Below are 22,623 nucleotides of genomic sequence, written 5' to 3'. Positions count from 1 at the left end.
ATGTAAGTTTAAAGTGCCCCTGACTCCAGTACCGCCTAAAATACCCCCAATGTGTCGCAGTGTTACCCAACGGACTAAGAGAAAGGGATTTTAGGATAATTTTAGGTTTATATCATTAAGCAAACCTTACTTGTCCATGTAACTGTATAGAACTGAATTCCCCACTTTGTAACATCTCGCAGAGCCTCATCACGTAATGTCCTGATTGGACTTTGACACAATTACTGAAAGATCGACAATTTTTACTTGCACCTCAGAGGTGTGAGCAAAAATCAGCCATCTCTTAGTTACCATAATACCTGGAAGTGCGCACAGGCTCACATCATGCAAGGCTTCGATGAGACTGCGCACAACTTAATCCCCCTCATGGTTAAAATGGCTGATTTTAAAGAAAATGTAAAACAATTATTTCCAATCAAAAACAATTATAAACAAAATTAGAGAAAAAAGTTGCTATTCACTCCTTCACACAAACTAATGACCCAGCTGATACCTCGGTCTTTACTTACTAGTGTGCCCTTAAGGCGGTAGTTCGGGGCAGGATTATTCAAGTAGCTTCTAGATTACATAAGGCGAACTTGTATCTACAGACGAAACTAGAGGCGAAACTTAAACTTTTAGACACCCAGAACAAAACACACCTGTCCAAAGCGCTAAACCTCGAGAGAACGCAGGTCAAAGCCGAAATGCAAAAACTTCTTATGCAGCGCACCCAAATGGCACTATCTAAGCTACGCCAAAATTATTATGTAGCGGGTAATAGAGCGAGCGGATTGCTGGCACGTAAACTTAGGGGTCTGCAGGCCCGGAATCGTATTAGAACCATTACGACTTCCAAGGGTACTAAGATTACTAACCCTAAGGGGGTATTCAATTGTTAGCGTTAACGCTCTCAAACGAGCGCTCAAAAAATCTTAGCGTTAACACGGTAACTATTCGCGGAATTTCAGCTCGCCGAGCGGCAAGCTGAAATTCCGCGAGTAAACTACCGTATTAACGCTTTTCGAGCGACGGTAATATTTTTTGAGCGCTCGTTTTTTTGCGTTAACGCTAACAATTGAATACCCCCCTAAAGCTATTGCAGACTCTTTTGCAGCTTTCTATACAGACTTATATAATTTCCGTACAGACACCTCTACCCATCAGCCGACAGAACATGATATTGCCACCTTTTTGAGGGATCTCCCCCTGCCAACTATACCCCCCTCTCTCAGGGAAGAACTAAATGCCCCTTTGGGCAGTTGTTTAATGACCCTATCTAAGAATAAGGCACCTGGCCCTGACGGATACAGCAACTCATTCTTCTCCACATTCCAAGATGTACTGACACCTATCCTTCTTCAACTATATGAGGCCGGGACCCACTCTGGTTCCTTTCCATCTGAGATGTTAGAATCCCATATAGTAGTTATCCCCAAACCTGGAAAAGACCCTACTGATTGCAAGAATTATCGTCCCATAGCCCTTTAAAATTCTGATGTTAAAATATTCGCAAAACTGATTGCTAACAGACTTGCTCCTATCATCCCGAAATTGATCCACCCAGATCAGGTGGGCTTCGTGACAGGTAGACAGGGCCCTGATAATTCGAGACGCATACTTTATTTAATAGAACAATGCCATAAGAATAATGATAGTATGTTACGGCTATCCCTGGATGCTGAAAAGGCGTTCAATAGGTTACATTTGTCTTGTATGACTCCGGTGCTTCACACCTTCGGGTTTGCCGCCAATATCTAAAAGGCCATATTATCCTTATATTCGAACCCTTCAGCGCGAGAGTATAGTTATGGATTCCTTTCTCTAAATTTTTCAACTACTAATGGGACCCAACGGCTGCCTCATGTCCCCCATAATATATCTGATGGCCATAGAACCGTTCGCAGCACGGATAAGACTTGACCAAAGATGCTCAGGTTTAGATGGGAAAGGGACATCCCATAAAGTGTGCCTATTTGCTGACGACGTGCTCCTATTTGTGACTAACCCGGAGACCTCGCTGCCAGCGATCCAGGACCTGCTGTTACAGTTTGGGAAAGCCTCCCTTTATAAATTGAATACTTCAAAGACAGAATTCTCCCTATAAACATCCTGGTAGACACATTACAGGCTTTAAAATATAAATTTAGTTACTCCTGGAAAACTACTGGACTTGCTTATCTTGGGATTCAAATAACCCCTCACTTAGAGAAATTATGTTCTATAATTAAATCTATTACATCAACAACTATTGAAGCTTATAGGCTCATGGATGTGCTTCGAGGTCTCTTGGTTAGGCAGGATCTCAGCGTTTAAAATGATGCTTCTCCCTAAATTAATGCACCTATTCCGTATGCTCCCATTTTGCCTTCCCCGAGGTTGCTCGCCAAGTTGACCTCCCTGTTGAGAACATATATCTGGAAGTCCAAACCACCCCGTATTGCTATGCAGCGTATGACTAGAGGGAAGCGACAAGGGGGACTGGCCCTCCCTCATCTGACAAAATATCATGAGGCTAGTATTTTGTCCCAGGTTCAAGACTGGTATCTCCCAAGAGAAATGAAACCTTGGGGTAGATCTGGAGTTAGCGTGTATTCCAGAATTCCCCTTGACGGATCTTTTATGGATACCTGTTCAGTGGAGACCTTGGCGGCCCTTATCAGAGATACCGTGACTGTGGGATCGGTTATGCCGGAGTACCGAGGGGCTGCTGCGTCCTACGACGGGTGTCTCTCTACAGGCGGTCGCCAAACAAATACCAGACTTGAATCTTTCTGATTGGATTGGTAGGGGTATTCAGACTCTAGGACACTTGCTGGACTCAGGTGGGCTCTTCTACTCACACCTCAGTGCCCTATATTCGTTGCCCAAAGGCAACTTTTACAAATACCTCCAAATCAGGCATCTATTAACTTCCCTACCGTTGAGTATTCGGGCAATAGGCCCTCCCTTAGCCAGGTATTACTCCCCATTAACTAAAGGTAGTAGTAGAGCCAGTATTACCCTCTGGTATAAAACCTTATTGGGTCATGCTATCGCTCCTAAGTCTAAACTTCAGATCCAATGGGAATGAGACCTTCAGTTAGATTTGTCAGAAGAAGACTGGGAACATTTTTTCGCCAACTCCTTAAAAATGTCCAAATGCCTTAACCATACTGAGATGCTGGTAAAATTATTGAATAGAATGTATGTTACCCCAGACAAACTTCATAAAATCTGGCCTTCTATATCTTCACTATGTTGGCGTAATTGTTCTGAGCGTGGTGATATTTTCCATATATTCTGGTCATGCAGTAAGGCCTATATGGAATAAAGCCTTTCAATTGATCAGCTCAGTCCTTCGTCACTCGGTCCTCCCCACACCAGAGTTAGTCTTATTGCAATACTATCCCCCTACTCTTCCCAGTTGAGGTAGATACGTGACAGGCCAGATATTGATAGCAACCAAAGCAGCTATAGCTCAGGCTTGGAAGCAGCCTCTCCCCCCTACCCTGGCCAAGGTGATGTCCAAAATCAATTTCAATTTCGAAATAGAAACCCTGGGTGTCCCATATTCCACCTCAACATCGTCTCCGCTAAGTGGAGAGCCTGGCACAGTTATGTGACAGATGGGGAGAGAAATCCATCACGTTCTCTACCCTCGCCCTCTAATGACGCTGGTGAATGATCCTTTGTTTGTTGGTGTGTAAAGTATTAGTCAAGCCTAATGTATACAACGAATAGTCAGATACATTTGATTTTGATTCTGTATGTTTTCAAGTGCATTGTGTTTGTGTTCCATCCCCTTTATGTACCCTTTCCCTTTTTTTTCTTCTGTACCCCTTTTGAAAAACTTTAAAAACCAATAAAAATTTTATTTGTTAAAAAACAAACAAAAAATAACCAATTATAAATATTTTCTTACTTCATTAAGAATGTCTGATGAGAGGATCAGACTGTGAGGTGAGGACAGAGAATCCTCTGACTGGGAACTGCATGAACTTCGTTTTACTGCAAGGCAAAATAAAGACATTATGGCTTCTTTACAAACACTGCATTTAGATTCATGTTTGCACAAAACCTTGGCCAATAAGAAGTTAGCTGTGTGTCTAGTGCAAGTTAGGAAATGACAGCAAATATCCAATCCTAAAATGCTATGTTTGTAAAAAATTCTCAATGCTGGTTAATTTTGGAAACCACCCTTTGCCCAAATCTTTGACATCTTTGGGTGCTTACCAGTGTCACTACTGGAAGATAGCGGTCTTCCAGTCACATCCAGCTCTTGCCCACTGCTGCTCCGCTTCTCTTCCTGAGCCTGGTAGAGAATCATGTAACGTTATAGTGTCTTTGTTATCCTGAAGTTGATCGTTTTATCATTTTAGCTAGAAACATAATGGAGCTCTGTGCACCTGCTTCTGTCACTCACACACTCTATTAGCTTTCAAATAAGAGACAATGCACGTTCCTGCCACACAAGGTTGGGTTCTATGAATGCTGTAGGCTATAGCTTACTTTTAGACCACATAGACAATGTTATTTCTTCTACTCTACAGAGGGTAACTCAGAAAATCATAGATGTAGCATTTTGGGGTATAAAAATGCTATGCTCAATTTACTTTCATATATTTATGATTTTTTTTTTTAATCATCCTTAAACAGATCAGTAAAACTTAACCTATCTCTTCTTTACATCTTACCTTATATCCCGATAATACTATTGACACTAATGCAACCTCACCACTGTCCCAATCTCCACTCTAAGCCACACAGAGATCTTACATTCTAAGTAGAAGAGTCCTCCATACCCTTTATTTTCATGTCTGCACTTATTTTGTCTATCTTGTATGTCCTCATTTTTCCTACTGTACAGTGCTGCAGAGTATTGTGCAGTTTTACAAATCAATAATAATAATAATAGTTACAGTACTTACCACTGGCAGATCCTTCAGCTGATGCTTTCCATCTCCCGGCCCAACGTGGACCAAATGATTAAAATTCTTAGGGGTGGAGATTAGTTTTGATCTCATCTGAGGGTCTTTCATCATTACTCTGTGAATTACATCAAAATCAAAGACAAATTATGTCCGGTTAGATATCTCAACTTTGAGCTCTTTAACCTAAGAAACCTGTTAATAAGGTTGAAGTCTGGTGCAGACTCTTTCTCTGGGAAACATAGCAGATGCCATCATTTTCTTTGGAGGTTCAAATCCCAGGACAGACAAATTTTTTATATGTCCCTTTTTTAGATATTTTTTTGCCCTATGTAAATCAATTTTATTATGCTTAAACTAAATGGTGTTATATAACACTTTTGCTGGATGTAATAGATGTTTATAAAATGGAGAAGCTAATATGTAATGAAGTATTATAACTAATTATAAAAAAAAGTTAATCATATTGTAGCCACCAGCTACCACCTAACAAATAGACACCTGTGGAAAATGATTTCACCCTTGCACAGGTGATTTGAGGATGTATTACGATTTTGATGTATTTTGATTGGTTTAAGTAGGTTTAAAAGAAGCCTACAAACCTGGACTAGAATTCTCTGAGGAAACCAAAATTGAATGTGGAGAAACGCGTCGGTGGCTTATCAATAAATGCTTTATTGCACACTGGAGTTACAAGCAACTCTGGGCTCATCGTTTGTGAGGCACGATAGATTTACATACCATTGTTTGACCAGACAGTTTTGTACCTTGAAGGATCACCACCCACACTGCCAGCTTTGGAGCGACTGTTCCAGTAAGCATTATCTATCCTTAGAAGAGAGGTGTGCAAAACCACTGCCTCCCTCAGCTGTGAAGGCTTAAGGATCATCACCCACATGGCTGAGTAACAGCGATCATTTCAGTAAGCACATTTTACTGTTAGCAGCAGAAGGAGATGACAATTTAACACACTGCCCCCTAAGACAGGTACGGACAATCTCCCTACTGGAAGAAGCCTGTGTGTATAAATAGTTATAAGAAGTACTTGTTCTGTAGTTCTGAAATCATCTTATAAGATAAAGTGTGGGATATAACATCTATATGGTACAGAGGAGAATTTCTTATCTGGTCATTGGAAAATTTTAAATAACTATATGCTTTATCTAACTTAACACCGTGGGAATAGGCACCTATACAGCTTCAAAAAAGAGAGAGAAAAAAGTGTGTCCAAAGTTTGAGGCACTCAAATGGTCAAGAGTCTTTAAAATGTATAACTTTTATTAATTTTCATTAAAAAAAAATTTAGCCAGAAAAAGATAGATTCTACCTTTTTGTGGCTAAATTTTTTTTTAATGAAAATTAATAAAAGTTATACATTTTAAAGACTTGACCATTTGAGTGCCTCAAACTTTGGACACACTTTTTTCTCTCTCTTTTTTGGTACTAATATAAGTTTCTATATAGTGTGTGAGTGCACCCTCCACTAAGTATCATAAGAAAATTTCTTTATTATCAGTAAAATTAAAAGGAGTATTGATGGTTTACTTTGTGCGACGCAATGTGATCAACCTATACAGCTTCATCTGATGCGCAACATCAAGTTTTATATAGGAGAACTGTTTCAATTATATATATAATTTTGTTACCATTTTAATTTTAACAACTGCTTGACTCTCCATATTCTACATAAGAACCACAGATTATGTTTTATTGTTATACTTTTTAATAAAATGTTTTAAATTATTATTATTGTGTCTGTGGTATACATTTACTGAGAAACTAATAATGGAAGTGCAAAAACGTCTTATCTATTTTGTATCAAGACTTGGTTACACAACAATTCTTAAAGGGAGCGGCATATTTTCTACACCTTGGTAATAGAACGGTGACTACGAATCTATGTGATTATATAGAATAATATAAAGAATTGTTATAGTATACAAAAAAAATTCTGGAAGCAGCACCCAGGAATATCCTGTTTTTGAGGAGAGGGGTTACAGGCCATGGAACCCACTGAACATCTACTTAGGGGGTAACTGGTTAAAATCTAGCTTTTCTCAAACAAGACATAAAACCCACAGCACAATTCTCATAAGTCTGAAGGATAAGTATATCCTAAGAAGTATATGCACCCATTACTTTCCAGGTAAACTTTCATTGCTTGATGGAAGTTAAAATACCTTAAGAATGTCATGGACTGTAATAATGCTTGCAGAAGTGAGAGATAGGAAAGGTGTCCAGCAATAAACCATTAAGAGCAATCGATGGTGCTCACTCTCCTTCACCTCACATACAATCCCTTGCCCAATCCTGCTGCTTCTATCTCCGCAATATAGCCCGGATCAGACCCTTCCTCTCCACTGATGCCACCAAAACGCACTATCATTATCTTCTGCCTGGATTACTACAACCTCATCCTTACTAGTACTGGCCTGCCCCACACCCGTCTCTCTCCACTTAAGGCTACAGCAGTCAGTGCAGACTGATCTACTACTTTCACCGGACCTCATCTGCATCCCCTCTCTGTGAAGCTCTACACTGGCTCCCCGTCCGCTTCAATATCCTCTTCAAACTCCTCACCTACAAAGCCCTCTCTAACTCCACTGCTCAATTACCTCACCAACCTCATCTCCACTCATACTCGTCCTCTAAGGTCTTTCACTCCTGTCTTGCCTTTGCATCTCCATCTTTGCCCTGATCCTGTTAGTGGCGCCCATACTAACGGGCACAGGTTCAGCCTCCTTTCTTCATTCCCCACTCTATCTGTGCACCGGTAGTCACTCTTTACTAGTGTACCTTTTCTCTGCAGAGTTTGTAATTTTTGTACCTTATTTGTACTTTTTGTACTTTTTACTGCCTGTATGCCATGTACTGTTACCCTGTACTGTTGTCCCATGCTCTATGTACAACGTGAGGACTCTTTGTGGCACCTCATAAATATATAATATTAATAAGTAGTTACAGACAAGTCCTAATGAGCAAGGTTAGCAATTGATACAGCAAATTTGGTAGATTGGTGTCCAATTGGGCAAAAATTTCTGCTTGTATGGGTCCAAAATGTTTAACAATCACAACCAACATATGATCAATTGGAATTGGCAGAAAATGTGGTTGCATGATGACCACCAACCGACAGTGTGGCCATTACACTGAACTGCCGGATCTGTCTAATTCAGCATATCCAGATGTTCATTGCTTGGGCCAGGCTTTCAGATCCTACTTGCCACAGTTAATCTAGTTGACCACACATACTGTCAGATCATGATCGTCATTTCGTAGGGGCAGCTTTACAGTCCATCATTCTATGGTAATGCTTTAGTGCAGATAAAAAATTTAAATAAAATGTTTGCACATTAAAGTTCTACACACACACACACACACATCTATGTTGTTGTTCAACCTATCTCCCCTCATTAGAAAATCGAACCATAGACATTAAAACCATCACTGCTGTTCTACCTCCTCTGCTGTTGACGTTCCTCATCTGAGATACGGAAGGAAAAGTGTCTCTTGCTTTTTGTCTTAAGCAGCTGACGCCGACTGTTATCGGATGTCTCTGGTACTTCAAACTCATCTTGATCTGTGAAGAATTGGCAAAGGAGCAGTTATTAAAACTAATTTCTTCTGTAAGCCTGCAGTAAATCAAATCTGTAAATAGTAATAGGAAAAAAAGATGGAGAGGAAAGAAAGCTGTGACCTATCCATTACAACATAAGTGACAGAATTCTGATGAATAAAAAAAAATAAAAAAAAATTGTGAAATAACGGATACAAGGGACGAACAGAAGTATGAACTAACAGTGCATTCCTCTCTCTGCTCCTTCATACGCTAACAGCAAATGAAGGAGCAGAGAGGAATTTCAGAAGATTTCACTCTTACTACGGATGATTGGAAGGAGGATAGAACTGCAGTATGTTTTAAGTAGATGGACCTGAGCTTTTTTTTCTCTACATTCTTTTCTCCTACTTCTATTTACTGGTTTTACTTATGTGGAATTCTGCTTGTAATGTTTTTTCTTCAGTTTCTTTTCTCTGTTTTAGAGTTTACCCAGTGTCATTAAAATATTTTGTAAAATCACTCCCAACTTTTAATTATTTATTTTTAGCATGAAGGTGCTCCCTCTCCTATCATTATTTTAGGTCATTAGACCCCGTAGCTAGCACCCACCTCCCTTTCAAAGCTTCCAACATACAGTTGGCCTCATTTTGAAACGCACTCTATGTGCGCCAAAAAACACCTTGGTCCTGGCACCAGTGCACCTGGATGGTCCACCCACTGCACATTAAGATGCACCCCTGCTGCAATGGGGCTGTCAAGTAATGCTTTTGTGGTGTGGTAATCACTGCCAATGTGCACATCTCCCACCTTTAAGAATTTAGCTTGCAACTTATAACCTTTCATCATCATTTATATAGCGCCAGCAGATTCTGTAGCACTTTACAATTGAACCTTTGAAATATTTATCTACACCTGATCTACATAATTGACTACAAGACTCTGGGGGCAGAATCAATTTGGTACAAGGGGAGGACTGGCCCGCGGAGACACATTGGGTCGGAATTTTTACTAAAATCTCAGCTCATTTTCCCTAACATCTCTATGGGACGATGTCCCCATCTGGCTGCGCAGCCGGACATCGAGGCTATGCTGGGTGGCACCTCGCTACTAACTGAATTTGCCGCTGTATATGCAGTTTAGTCAAATTTTATTAATGCAACCATTTTTCAGCCAACACCTAAACCTTGCAATTTATTGTGACAGTATCAAACGACTTGCACAAATCAAGTAATTAATTTCCACTCCCCAATCTGTTAAAAAAAAATCTTCAGTTATTTATTATAAAAAAAATTCTACTCCTTGTATTTGACTTGATCTACCGTAAATCCTGCAGAACTTGTCAGAATTTCCTACTAGGACATTTTTTATTTGTTTTGGATTGGAAGATTGTGGATATCCAAACAATATAATATAATGTAATTCATGCTTGTTTTTTATGCCTTTACTAACCAGCCAACTTATTACGTAGATAGATCAACCGGAATTTCTCTGTCCCGAAGATGCAGAGAGATCCCTCACAATTCAATGGACGAACCTGTGTTGTAATAAAAAAAAATAAAAAATATTTATATATAAATGTCAATCTATACACTAGCTTGTGTAACCCAAGACAAGCTGAAAATCATACCTAACTTGAAAACCTGCATGAGAATCACACACATGAAAGCAGTCAGTAAAGGAAAGCTTTAGCAGCCTACAGTGGGGATAATTCCACCTTTCTATTGGCTGCATGAAAAAAGGATCTAATGGCAAGTTCGAAAATCCTTTTCTCTGAAGTTGTAGGGGGACAGCGGAGGTGGCGGAGCAAATGAAAATTGAAAATCCAAGAATTAACCAACCCTTTTCCATATAACATGCACTTTCCTCAGTTCAATTAGCCCAGCAAGGCAACAAAAGAAAAATAATTAGTAGAGAGGGAAACAAACAGGACACATTCCTTGTTTGTTAGCTACCCAGATAACCTCGGAGAAAGGGATTTAACCGGAAGTTGAAAAATCCCCTTTTCTTATTCAGTAGATGGTAGGATGTCCAATGCCTCCCTCAATAGGAGGGGTGTAACACCTTTGAGTAAATAGCTACCAAATGTGGTCATATCACTTAGTAGAAGATTGCAGTGAGCTCCAGAATACTGATTGACAGGATAAATAGGAGTACTGGTAAAGTAAGACTGCTCCTCATCCCAGGGGACTAGCAGCCATAGTGACTATTTTCCACACTGGAGAGTCCCTATCATCAGATCACCTTAAGGCGTAAACCATTCAGTGAGAAAGCACTCTCGACATCCTAGAGACCTGTTCCATGAAAGGAGAAATGTATTTTGAATGAAACACATGTAGAATTGCACTGCTTCCAGGGCCTGGCCACGGTCTCTCCTTCCTCCTACAGTATTGAAGTAAATTGTCAGACAAGCACTTGGAAGGACTGCGTCAAAATAGATTCCCAGGAACACTTTGTAGATCAATGGGCCCAGAGACAATTTGGACCTGTTTATTATCCAGCCATGCAACTCCAGGTAAAGGACAGTAAGCTGGAGATGATGAATCACCAAGATATTAACTACATACAGCACAATCATGACCCAATGATGACGCATAAGCCCATGATATGTAGAGTCCTTCTCCAGTTCCATTCTGAACATGGCTTTTATAAGTGTATTGGCTGAGGCTATGCCCTTGTGTCTAGCAGAATCATGAGCTGTTTCTTCGATGTAGGAGGATCCCTTCAAGGAATTTCAGGCAAGCTGGATTAGCTACAAAACCCCTGAGTGCCATCTTTCAACCTCTACAGGTGTTTTTCAGCCATAGATAGTCAATTTTCCGGCCAAGAGTATCAAAACCGCACTGAACAAGAGGTGGTCCTTGAAAGACGCCAATTTCAAAAGAGAAATGGTGGTCGTCTTAGGTAGTTTATCTGGATCCATTAATTTATATACCAACTCATTAAACAGCTGTTCTGGGAAACAGCTGTGCAACTAGATCATGTTCTAAAAAGACAGTGCAGGTGTTTGACCTGGGTTTTGTGAGGCCCTCGTGCAGCTCTTCTTGCCCAGGACGAGATGACCAGTGACACTCCAGGACTGCACATAGTGTCCAAACTACTTCTCACCCTAGGCTAACAAGTGTCCACATGACTTGCAGCTGAAGAGGTGGACAGTAGTGGGGGTGAGGGATTTCGGTAGTGAATGTTAGCAGATAAGCAAGGTGAATAACTACGCACCAGGGGACAGTGAAGATTGCCCCTTCCTTTTCACACTACAATATTCTCACATGAGTTTGGCAGGAAATTTACATCACTGCTAAGTCTTCGGTTTGATTAATATTTAGATACTCTGAACGATCAGCCAATTTGTTGACCAAGCTCGTTCTACATCAAGCTTGCCCAGACATGGAGTTGGATGAGCTGTAATACAATCACCCCAATTGGTTTCAGTTCAGGGTGTTCTAAACTTGCCCGCGTCATCACCTGCTCTTCCATGTTATACCTGTTTTGAACAATGAACACAACACGTACACCACATATTACAATTTTTACTTTTCTAGTAAGAATACCATTTATGGAAAAGAAAAAAAAAAAGGGTATTTAAAAGTAATCCATGTGTTGAAACTGAAAATCACACAAAAAGGGCAAGGTTCTCCTGTAATAATGAAATAATCAGTTAAACACAATTTTAATTGAAAAAGTGGCATCATAATGTGTACACTTGGAGTATAGTGGCAACTTGTGTCTTCTAATGCCCTACTATATAGTTAAAAGAATTCCATGCGGAAAAAACTCACTTTCTTCAGATGTATAGTCTGGATCCACTCACTATTCCGAACATCAAAGATGTCTACTGCATTTTCACTGAAAACCGTAAGGTGAGGAGAGGTGTATGCTGCAGAGAGAAACGCTTCTAAATTACTCTCAATCCATGTGCGAGAGACTTCAATAATGTTGTCAAACATTCTGCCTTAAAAAGTACCAATAATCTACCCTATATATTCCATAAATTCACTTTTATGCATAACTTGTAAAAAAAAATCCTTATACCCTGAAACACAGTAACTGCAAAGAAGAAATTAAATTCTGTATCTTTACAAGATGACAAAGGGTCTCTAACCATTTATTTTCCTTTGCATTTATATATCTAATGAAAATATTAGCTTATAAATGTTAAAAAATATCACTTTATTTAGTTTTTATGAGGGTGCTAGTTAGGTGCTTTGCAGGGCTCACCATTCAGTACAGTTGCATTCAGTTATATCCATTACCCATAATGCAGTTATCATACCAAATTGCTCCTGTCAATCTTATTGAAGTAATATAATAATATTCTAGTAGCTAGTGTCAATAGGTTGTCAAAATAAAAGAGTATCTTATTTAATAGATTGCAGTCTATTACATTATCTATGGAAATACAACTTAAAAATAAAACATTAGCACAGGCTAACCAAAAAGTTAGTTAAAAATGTTACCATTGATAAACAAAAAATATACCAGAAAATAAAATATGCTTCAGAAGATTATATATTTACTAACTGACCTTGTATATTGAATCAGAAGAGAACATAAAAAAAAGCCCATAGATATTAATAGCAACAGTGTCTCCATATTAATTATAAATTACATTTTCAAAATAATTATTGGAAAAAAACCAAAAACTCACAGCAAGCTAGAGGAGGCGCAGGCCACATAATCTCCTGAGCGCGTGATTTTTTACCCTCTGCATTGACATAGGTTGCAAATGTGGAAAAACACAGTAGGTATTCATTAAGCGTGAGTCTTGCTGCACAAAGTGCATCAGGGGCAGCTTGTGCCAGGAAGGTTAGCTTAGGGTCATCTGGGTGGGGTAAGTTTATTGGAGCTCCCTCATTAAGTAGAGGATAGAGAGAAAATCCAGTAGCGTATCCAACACAGAGTCGCTCCCCCAAGATGTTCATGCATTGCACCACTCCTGTTGCTTGAAACTCTTTAATCCGATGGGGGAGACCTTTGCGGTTTGTAAGTTGAAAACAGACAACCTGGCGCTTAGAAGCAGAACAAAGAACAACTGATGAACCTTGGCACACCAAACCAGTTGTAATGGCCTGACAGCTCTTTGCCTCCGGAATCTTCACTCCTGCAGAGTCTGGGATTAGGTCCCAGGAGAAGAGGCGGACACTATGGCTTTTCCCACAAAGCACGGCCAACTGCTGGACTTCAGGAACAGAACGAAGGGACAGAACTCGCTTGCAGTCTCCCAACTGGGTGATTTCTAAGTAGGACAAGGGAATATATGGATTATGATTAATTACTGACATACACCAGATTTAGAGACATAAAAAAATGGGTAAAGACTGCAATAGTCTATAAAACGTGTAGACAAAACAGCAGTAGGAAGTATTGCAGTATGAAATTCACTGAAAGTTTGACATATGTAGTTCAGGAAGGAAGGAAATGGTTAAAACTAATGCAATCAACATATATAGACTTTGTCGTAGGCAAAAACATTTTAAAAATATGAGATGCTGTACAATAGAAAGCCTTTCACCAGAATATTAAATGCCCAAGAATGTCTCCACAAATCAACATCCACCTTGAGAATTGTATAAAAGGTATACGAGAATGACCAGATAGCAGCTCTGCTGATGCCCCATAAAGCACAGCCCAGGTGATTCTCTGCCCACTCCATGGGCTTGCTAAATTGACATTCTTATGCAGCCAGAGATGGACTGATAGGAGGCTCACATCCCTTCATGTGGTCAGTGACAGAAGCTAGCACCACCAACCTGGTTGTCATTGGTTAGAACAAGAGTGAGGTCTAAAGGTGAAAGAGGAGCATCTTGTAGAAACAGCTTATCTAAAAAGTAGTTTCAACTGGAACCCTAAGAACACACAGAGTAGACACCTGAACCTTAACTGAACTCAGAGGAAACACCTTCATTGTCCTCTTTAGAGTTAAAGAAGCAAGCAGGATAGATGGAAATCATTCGGTGCGACCGACGTTCCGTGCACGAGCCAAGATAAGACTCTGATTTACATGGGAGGAGGGAACCTTCCACACCCGCAGCATTGTATTAATCAACAGATCGGTGAAGCCCTTCAATTTTGGAATCATGGCTTCAAGATCCACACCATTGGTAACTCATATGCTAAACCTCTACATTCCGTACACTTGTCACCCTTGGTCAATGTGCTATACAGAAGGTTTCATTAACAACACGGTCAATGATCTAATAAATTAACTAATAGATATGTAAGATTTGTAGAATTTGTAACATTTCTAAATATATTTTCAAAAGCTCAGTTCAAATACAAAAGTAAAGTACTAAAATATGTTAGCATCCACAACATTAATATCTAAAATATTTGCTTCTTCGGCAAAAATGTGGTTAAAACATACAATAAAACTCTCCAGCTATGTGTGTTAAAAATATTTTATTATTGCAACAGTCACAAATATTAAGTAAAATATCTCCAAAAAGGATGATCATGATAAGTAATACTGCATTATTTCTAATTCATTTGGTAGTCTATTAAAGTGATAAAAACATCAGAAATAAAATGTTTTAGGTGAAAACATCTTTTTTTTTTTTTTTTCTTTTTGCACTATAATAGGTTACAAGAGCCCTTACCATTTTTATTCATATGCAACAGGAAAAGTCCATCCTCTGTACCCAAAGCAATTCTTTCATGATCTGTAAAAACAGCAAACTGTACTTAGGTCATTTAATACTATTTGTTTCATAGAAAATATCAGATTGTGCCATGATGATATTTATGAATCACATCGCAAGACGCCTTTGTTTTGCATCACTGAAGAATTGCACTTCAAAAAGGAGAGATTCATACATTTCTTCATTTCACAATGTCCTGATAACACCATTAACAGAATTATTCAACCAGTCACGAGCTGCAAGAGTAATTCCAGAGGACAAAAAAAGAGCAAATGTAGTCCCATAAATCCGAAAGCCAGGAAGAGACAAGCAAGTACCGACCAGTGAGCTTTACATCAGTAGTAGGGAGATTGATGGCAACACCCTTAAGAGAAAGGAGTTCAAATCCAGTAACTTACAGGATCCCAAACAGCATGGATTTACTGGGAGGGGGGATCATGTCAAAATCTTATTGAGTTATTTTTGACTGGGTGACTAAAGTAATCGAACGGGGGAGGGAGGGGGGCATAGATGTAGCTTATCTAGACTTTAGTAAGGCTTCTGGCATTGTCCCACATTGCAGACTGTTAAAGAAACTTGAAAGCTTGGGAAAGGATTCAAAGATGGTTGAATGAACATGAGCTTGGTTGCAGGATAGAAAACAGAGTTGTAGTAAATGGAGTGTATTCACTGATCTTATTATGTATAGTTTGAAAGTTTCTCTCATATCCCACCTTTCCCTTCTCTGCTCCAAATATATCAAGGGTTTTAACAAGGTACAGGAGGGAAACATTCTTCAAAGGAAGAGAAGTATTAGAACATGAGGACCTGCACTAAAACTGGAGGGAAGTAGGTTTTCCTAGAGGTGAAAATGAAGAGATTCACTGCGCAAAACTTGGAGCAACCCCTTTCAATAATATAAACTTTCTATTTTGCACCTAAAGTACTGCTCAGTTAAAAATAAAAAATAATTTGGAGTTTTTTTTATTAAATTGTTCGGAGTGTGCCTAGAAATTCACTTATGCAAATGGAGTCACAAAATTTGTAGCATAGACAAGACTCAAAGACCACAGTGATGAAATGAGGTAACTAGTTAATGTTAATAAAGGTTAAGCCCGCCTTTCTCACAAGGGTAATACACTATATCATGTTCCCCTTTGCATTGTTTTAACCCGTGTTCGGCTAATGTTCTCTCACAGGCTAATCTCACAGTGGTTTAGCTAGTGGAAGAACTGTTTGGCGGTCTAAAGGCGGCTCTGCTTGCCAGGGAGGAACACCGGAAGCGTAGAGATTCCTGGGCGTTGCCAGCTGTGTGTTCTGCTAGCAGAACAAGAGGGAGAATTAATCACCTTTTCAGACAATAGTAAAGCAACCACAGACTGTCATTTTTTCTTTCACCGGTTTGGTCAGATATCCTACCCATGCGACGATACCCTTCACAATTGCTAGGTTGGAAGAGAGTGATATTGAAAAATAAAAAGGAACACCCCTTAATTTCATTTGAATTATCCCACTCCACAAAATTAAATCTGGTTTCTGAACTGCACCACAAAACTAGATGCGTCGGTCTGTTTCCCGTGTACACTGAAACCCCTTTACACTACCCAACTCATCCCGCTGCCCATTAAAGATGCTGCTCTTCTGCAAACACACTCATTTTGTTCCATAAAAACTCATGCCCCCATTGGAAATCTAAACACACTTGCACAAATCGTCAAGCATAGTAGATCCAAATGGACTCTCGAACTCTGTTGAACTGGCGTTTTGTGAATGTCCTATATTCACAGCTGTATTTTTGGGTCAAGATCACACATAACTTAATATTTATATCCTCATGGAAAGAGGGGAGAAGAAATCAATTAAAGATCAAAATAAATAAAAAGAAAAAAAAACAAAAACACAAAAAGAAAAAGAAAAAGAAAAAGAAAAAGAAAAAAAGAAAACACCTTTACTCTACCCAGCCTAGGTCTCTCTGCTTCTTCATATTGGAAGGATATAGATGAATTTCCTAAGAGTATTTCTTTCTTACTGTCATTTCTCGTCTTCCCCGTGTGACCCTTCATATATCCCTTTTATGGTGTCTATTTTCTTGATACCATTTTGTTGGGTTTACTCTCCAATGAAAGGCACATTACCTAATATAGCTGCACACAGCGCTGTGCGTATGAGAGGCAATGCACTGTCATAAGCCTCCTTCAACACCCGGACATTGCAGTCCTGTGGTCCCTGTTCCCTCAGGAGTGACTGAAGCTCTTTCAGCACCTGCACCCATTTCTGCATTTCCTCCGCGGTATCTGCCAGCAGTAGCTGAGAGGGCATAGTGAGCGGTGAGCAGAGCTGAGAGAAGGTCACCTACAGTGGATGGAAATGCACCATGTATTTGAAAGGCATCAATGTCTGGATCGATCAGCAATATCAATGCACACAACATCCATATTCTGACAACTACATATTTTTTGCAATCCACACTTCAGTTAGGAAAATAAACAAACACTTTGTTTCAAGGGAAATTCTATAAAAATTGTACAATAAAGTTAATATTTTGTACTACACGGGTATGTTCATGACTTACCCGGAATATACAAGGAACATCCTTTGGGTTGGCATGAATTACGTCTGACTCTAAGACAGAAGTGACCGAGAAATGACGATCCCTAGGCAGACAGTGAAACACTCCAGTCATTCCCATATAATATCAAAGTGAGAGATCCACATTTACCATGGGGGAACGTACCTCATATCAATGGCCTGCAGAATGTTTGTATTACTTTGGGGACTGGCATCATACACAAGGATCTTGAAGTCACTTATAATCACATAGGCTCGCTGCCATCCCTTCTTCACTCCAGCTGGCTTGGGTACCTAGGGGCGTGTTGAGTTTTATTTAGATATAGACACAGGACAGCCAAAATCTACTGCTTCAAAGACAGAATTTGTTGAAATATAAGCATTCTTACGAAAATGACAAAGCACACGGCAACTATGGTAAAATATTTTAAATTCTGGTTAAAGTCTATGAGCAATACAAACAACAAATACTGGCAAGAATAGCCAGATACAAATCCAAAATCAAGACATGGAACCAAAAGAATAATAGTGGTAACAAACCAAGGTCCAGGCAGGCAGCAGACAAGCAGTAACAATCAGAGGTGGAGGACAGCAGGAGGCACAAGTAGTCAAAACAAGCAGGTTCAATAACAAGCAGTACAGAGGACAAACAAGCAAGTTGACGCTATTACAGGCAACAAGTGAAGGACACCAACAGCCTAATAAACCAGTAACCAATGCCAACAGCGGATCAATCGAGAGTGGACAAGTAATGTCTAGCACCCGAGTCACATAGAAATATAAAGGCAACCAATGTAAAGTGTCTATAGACACTGCCAGTGTTCCTATCCCAGTCTCTTTCCATAATCCCACCCTGCATTTGTTTAATACATTGGTAGTCATATTTCCGACAGAAGAAATACCAACACTTATTCTGCAGATATGAAAACGCAGACAGGCTAAATGCCGGTATTTCAATTTCCCCGACCCAGATAAAATACCGCCGGCAGTAAGTAGTCTTAAAAATAAATGTAAAAAAACAAACAAAAAAAACAACAAATAAAAAAACACCTGTCCTCCTTCAACCAGCTCTAGGCTTAGCCAGCTGGGATTGGTGGCACTATAGCAGTGAAACCCGTAGCAGGGGGTCCCCCTGCCATGATGCCAACTAGCCCCAGCACGGGGCTGGATTCTCTAAGGTGGGGGGGGGGGGGGCGCGCATGTTTGTTTTTATTGTGACGTTTATAAGACTGCTCACTGCCAGTGGCAGCCAATAGACCCTGCTGGCAGTGCAGATTTAATGTCAACTTTTAGGGATCACGATGTCAGTATTTTATCTGTGTTGGCGAAATTGAAATACAGGCATTTAGCCTGTCCTCCTTTACACGTCAGCAGAATTAGTGTCAGGATGGGTAGGAAATCCCGATGGAAGAAATACTGTTTAAAGTAATAAAACTGGAAAAAAAAAAAAAAATAGATTCCTCAAAGCATTTTGTCAAAAACCTTTAATTCAATTCCTTAACTTCTAGGACAAGTGCATACCATGTAAGTCCCACTGAGAGTACACGGGAAGCCACATTGTAGTGGAAGTGCCAGGTTTGGCTGGTCTTGCAAGAGGGAAAACAATTAGTTGACCAGAATAAGGTAAAAGAACCTAAAACCGTATTATTCGCATTCACTTCAAGTTACACATCAGATTTGATGGTACAAAATATTAACCACAAGGGCTAGGAAATGCGTAGTTCAGTCAGCACTGACACGTAAGTGACTGGTGGGTTGTATTTGGACTGTTTATAGAAGAGGGGAGAGGGGTATGGTACAAACACACATGGTTAAGCTACATTTTCAGTTTAGAGAGTTTCAAAAGAGTAAATGAGCTGTGTAGAGCACCATGGAATTTTTCCACTTCATTAATAAAATGCAATAAGAATTATAATCGTCACAATAAACCAACCGATAAGAAGCCTTCGAAAGCTGTGCCGCTGCCAGTGACTGGATCCACTCCAAGAATCTTCCTATTCTGACCAGGAGGGGATGGGCAGATGTTGGCACCCTCAGAGCAGGACACATGGCACCTGTAACCACACACTACAGAAACATAAGCGTATTATTTCTATTCAACGAGATCACAGCAGCAGACAGTAAGAGACCAGTCTTTTCCCTCACCTTCACAACACACTCCTTGCCTCGCCAATCCAACCATAACAGATGTGCAGCGCATGCATTTTGTCGGTGATGTAAAGTTTTTCACTTTGAATGTGTGTGACTTGGGCTGTTACAACAAATTCAAATAAAAAATTAAATCACACACACACAACACACGTTTCAAATATAGCTAATAAAACCAATGTAACTGGTATATCCAAGACTATAAGGCAGTTAATTGCTAACACTTGCCTCTGCACAAACAGCACAACCTGATGGGAAAATATATATTTGCAGCTATACCTTTGGAACACAGAACACAAGGACAGCATTGGTCATTTATATTTTCTAATTGCATACATTATGGTGTTAAAACACCCATTATGATTCATCAAAATTAGATATTTCCCTTCATTTCAAATGGTTGTAAAAATGGGTAATACTCATCTACCCAGTCATTTACCTTTGGCAAGACAAAGTGAAATTGTAATTGCTTCTATTACAGGGAGATAGGATAGGACCAGGTATCTAAGTTGTCGCTTAGAAAATACATCAAAAATAAGAAAGCACAAACCAATTTTAGAACATGGACCTCAAACCCTTCCAAGTACATTAAATATATATATCTGAAAAATAACACAATGTTCATTAGGCTAGGCCAGTCTATACCTTGTCCGACGCCTCTTCTATACATTCTGTGACTCCTGCAGACCTCCTGTTGGCTTTATTTTTCACAGACTAGGCAGATAGGGAGAGAAATTAAACATTATACAGTGTATTGTGAATAGAAGCAGTATACAAGTATAAAATATATATTTTGTATAATTATGCAATTGAGTTGACAGTGATTACATTTCAGGGAATCATACAACCCTGGAGGTTAAATAAAAGGTTGTTCCCAAAATGTTTGTTTGCTGTGGACTTGGTATCAATAATATAAAAATAACCTATCTGCAACTATATATCAAAAAAGATTAGACACTAGGGCTAAGGGAATGTCCTGCTTGTTTCCTACACTTTGGAAAATATAGGCGCTTTAATATTTTGTCACACTGGCAGAGAAAAACAATTAAATGCTGGTAAATGTGGTATAGTGACCACCCCCCACCACCTCCCCACAGTCGCTTATGGATTCAAAATCACTTTGTTCCAAACTCCCCATACGGATAGCTTTCCACACCGGGAATTTAAAGCCAAGAGATGTTAGGTCCATGACACAGCTTAATTTCAGTGGTTACCTTTGGGACAAATGTTATATGCAGAAGGCTGCCATTAGACTTTCATTGGGAATATACGTCCAACGTAGGACAAATTCATCATCAAAATAAATATAAGAGTTTTAGATACATAGTTTTATGAAGATGCATATAGCCTATTCCAAAGTGCAATCAATCTATGCTGCTAAAACATTGGAAATCTGCTAACAACTTTCTGAAGTCACATTTATGTGCATGACCAGACAGCCTTCATACAGGCCTTCTCTAGGACAATTCCTTAACAAGAGTCTCTATTTGTGTTTTCAATTTAGAACTGCCTTATATATTGTTTCCTGTTCCCTCAAGTTATTTTGAAGTGGGTGGGGCAAAAAAAATTTGTAGCCAATCAGAGCATTAGAACTTTCAGTTAACAGATGACTTTGTGAAGAAAAACCAGCAGAACTGTGGATCATTCTATAGCTGCTCTGTAAAGGGCTACACAACTTGTATCCAGCAGTTCTAGGGACACTTTGCTGCTAAGCTGGTGCATTGACACAGGTTATATAAATTAGATTGTACGCTCCTCCGAGCAGGGCCTCCTCTCCTTCTGTTCTCCACCACCTTAACTCTGCTCTCCAGCTCCTTGTCTCCTCCGTGAGGTCCTCCGGCCCCTGTCTCTACCCCGCTGGGGGCTCTCACCTCTAATCTAGCTGTTCATTGAGCTTCTGAGTTACTGTGATTTCTGTTAACTGTACTGTGCTGTCTCACCCTGTATCGTGCTTCTGTCTGTCCCTGTACGGGGCTATGGATACCTAGCGGCGCCCCATAAATAAAAAATAATAATAATAATAATAATAAATAAAATCTACAGCTAGCCTTGTTCTACAATCCCCATCATGTCATGCTTACTGAATTTATCAAATTATTAATTTTCAACAAATGCTACTTTAAGTTAGTGTATAACAATGGATGCCATTTGTACCCTCTAAAATACTGACTAATATTAATTTGATTGTACAGTTGGTCAATACTGAAAGCCAGGGACATTTCCAGGCTATCTCCACTCAATAAACACACACTAACAAACTACATAAACATATACAAAAACACCCAACCACACTAGAGAATTAACTATATATTATGATCAAGCACAAACCCTATCCATAATGTAGTATGTACAAGTCCACATTCTCAAATTTACATAAGTGTGCTCTCGCAGTAGCGAATTCAATCTCAAAATGACCAAGAAGAATGAAAACAACTATTGAGGAAACAAACAACTGCAGCACCTCTACTCGATAGTAATCTTTCTTCTTCTTTGTGGTTTGATACATAAAATGTGTTAAAACTTGTATATGAAACTTAATTGGAAAACAAAAAAACCCTGTTTGCTCATGTTCTCAGTTATTTTTATGGCCTTTCGTGATTTAAGTATGTTTTTGGTTCAAATCTCCGTTTGCCATTTAATTTTTAAGTGTTTTTATACTTGCTCAATTCATCTGTTCCTAAGAAACAAGGGCTGCGATTGAGTCACATCGCTTTTTGGAAAGTGTTCTATAGTGGACTGCATAGCAGTCAGTGTATTTATAGTATATGCTAAACGTTATTGGTGCAACTAACACCTATTCTAAAAAGAGACCTAAAACAATTTGTAACATCGTTTAAGAGGTTTG

General features: G+C 39.4%; 1 protein-coding gene across 1 annotated transcript in view; it reads right to left on the bottom strand.

The window, feature by feature from the left end:
• Nucleotides 1-22,623, bottom strand: part of CDC42BPG (CDC42 binding protein kinase gamma) — a 93,008-nt gene that overhangs the window by 1,448 nt on the left and 68,937 nt on the right. Inside the window, exons 23-36 of the mRNA XM_075187788.1 lie at nucleotides 20,424-20,492; nucleotides 19,776-19,881; nucleotides 19,564-19,697; nucleotides 17,797-17,924; nucleotides 17,635-17,716; nucleotides 17,198-17,414; nucleotides 15,042-15,104; nucleotides 13,094-13,681; nucleotides 12,225-12,322; nucleotides 9,898-9,982; nucleotides 8,349-8,469; nucleotides 4,890-5,007; nucleotides 4,195-4,273; nucleotides 3,884-3,969 (exon numbers count right to left, since the gene is read on the bottom strand). Of these exons, the coding sequence (XP_075043889.1) occupies nucleotides 3,884-3,969; nucleotides 4,195-4,273; nucleotides 4,890-5,007; nucleotides 8,349-8,469; nucleotides 9,898-9,982; nucleotides 12,225-12,322; nucleotides 13,094-13,681; nucleotides 15,042-15,104; nucleotides 17,198-17,414; nucleotides 17,635-17,716; nucleotides 17,797-17,924; nucleotides 19,564-19,697; nucleotides 19,776-19,881; nucleotides 20,424-20,492 (1,974 nt within the window). The remainder of the gene's footprint in view (nucleotides 1-3,883; nucleotides 3,970-4,194; nucleotides 4,274-4,889; nucleotides 5,008-8,348; nucleotides 8,470-9,897; nucleotides 9,983-12,224; nucleotides 12,323-13,093; nucleotides 13,682-15,041; nucleotides 15,105-17,197; nucleotides 17,415-17,634; nucleotides 17,717-17,796; nucleotides 17,925-19,563; nucleotides 19,698-19,775; nucleotides 19,882-20,423; nucleotides 20,493-22,623) is intronic.

Source organism: Mixophyes fleayi, chromosome 10 (genome assembly GCF_038048845.1).
Source record: "Mixophyes fleayi isolate aMixFle1 chromosome 10, aMixFle1.hap1, whole genome shotgun sequence".
In the NCBI taxonomy this organism is placed as follows: domain Eukaryota; kingdom Metazoa; phylum Chordata; class Amphibia; order Anura; family Limnodynastidae; genus Mixophyes; species Mixophyes fleayi.
The sequence above is the reverse complement of the archived record's forward strand: the minus strand, read 5'-3'. Positions and strand labels throughout refer to the sequence as shown.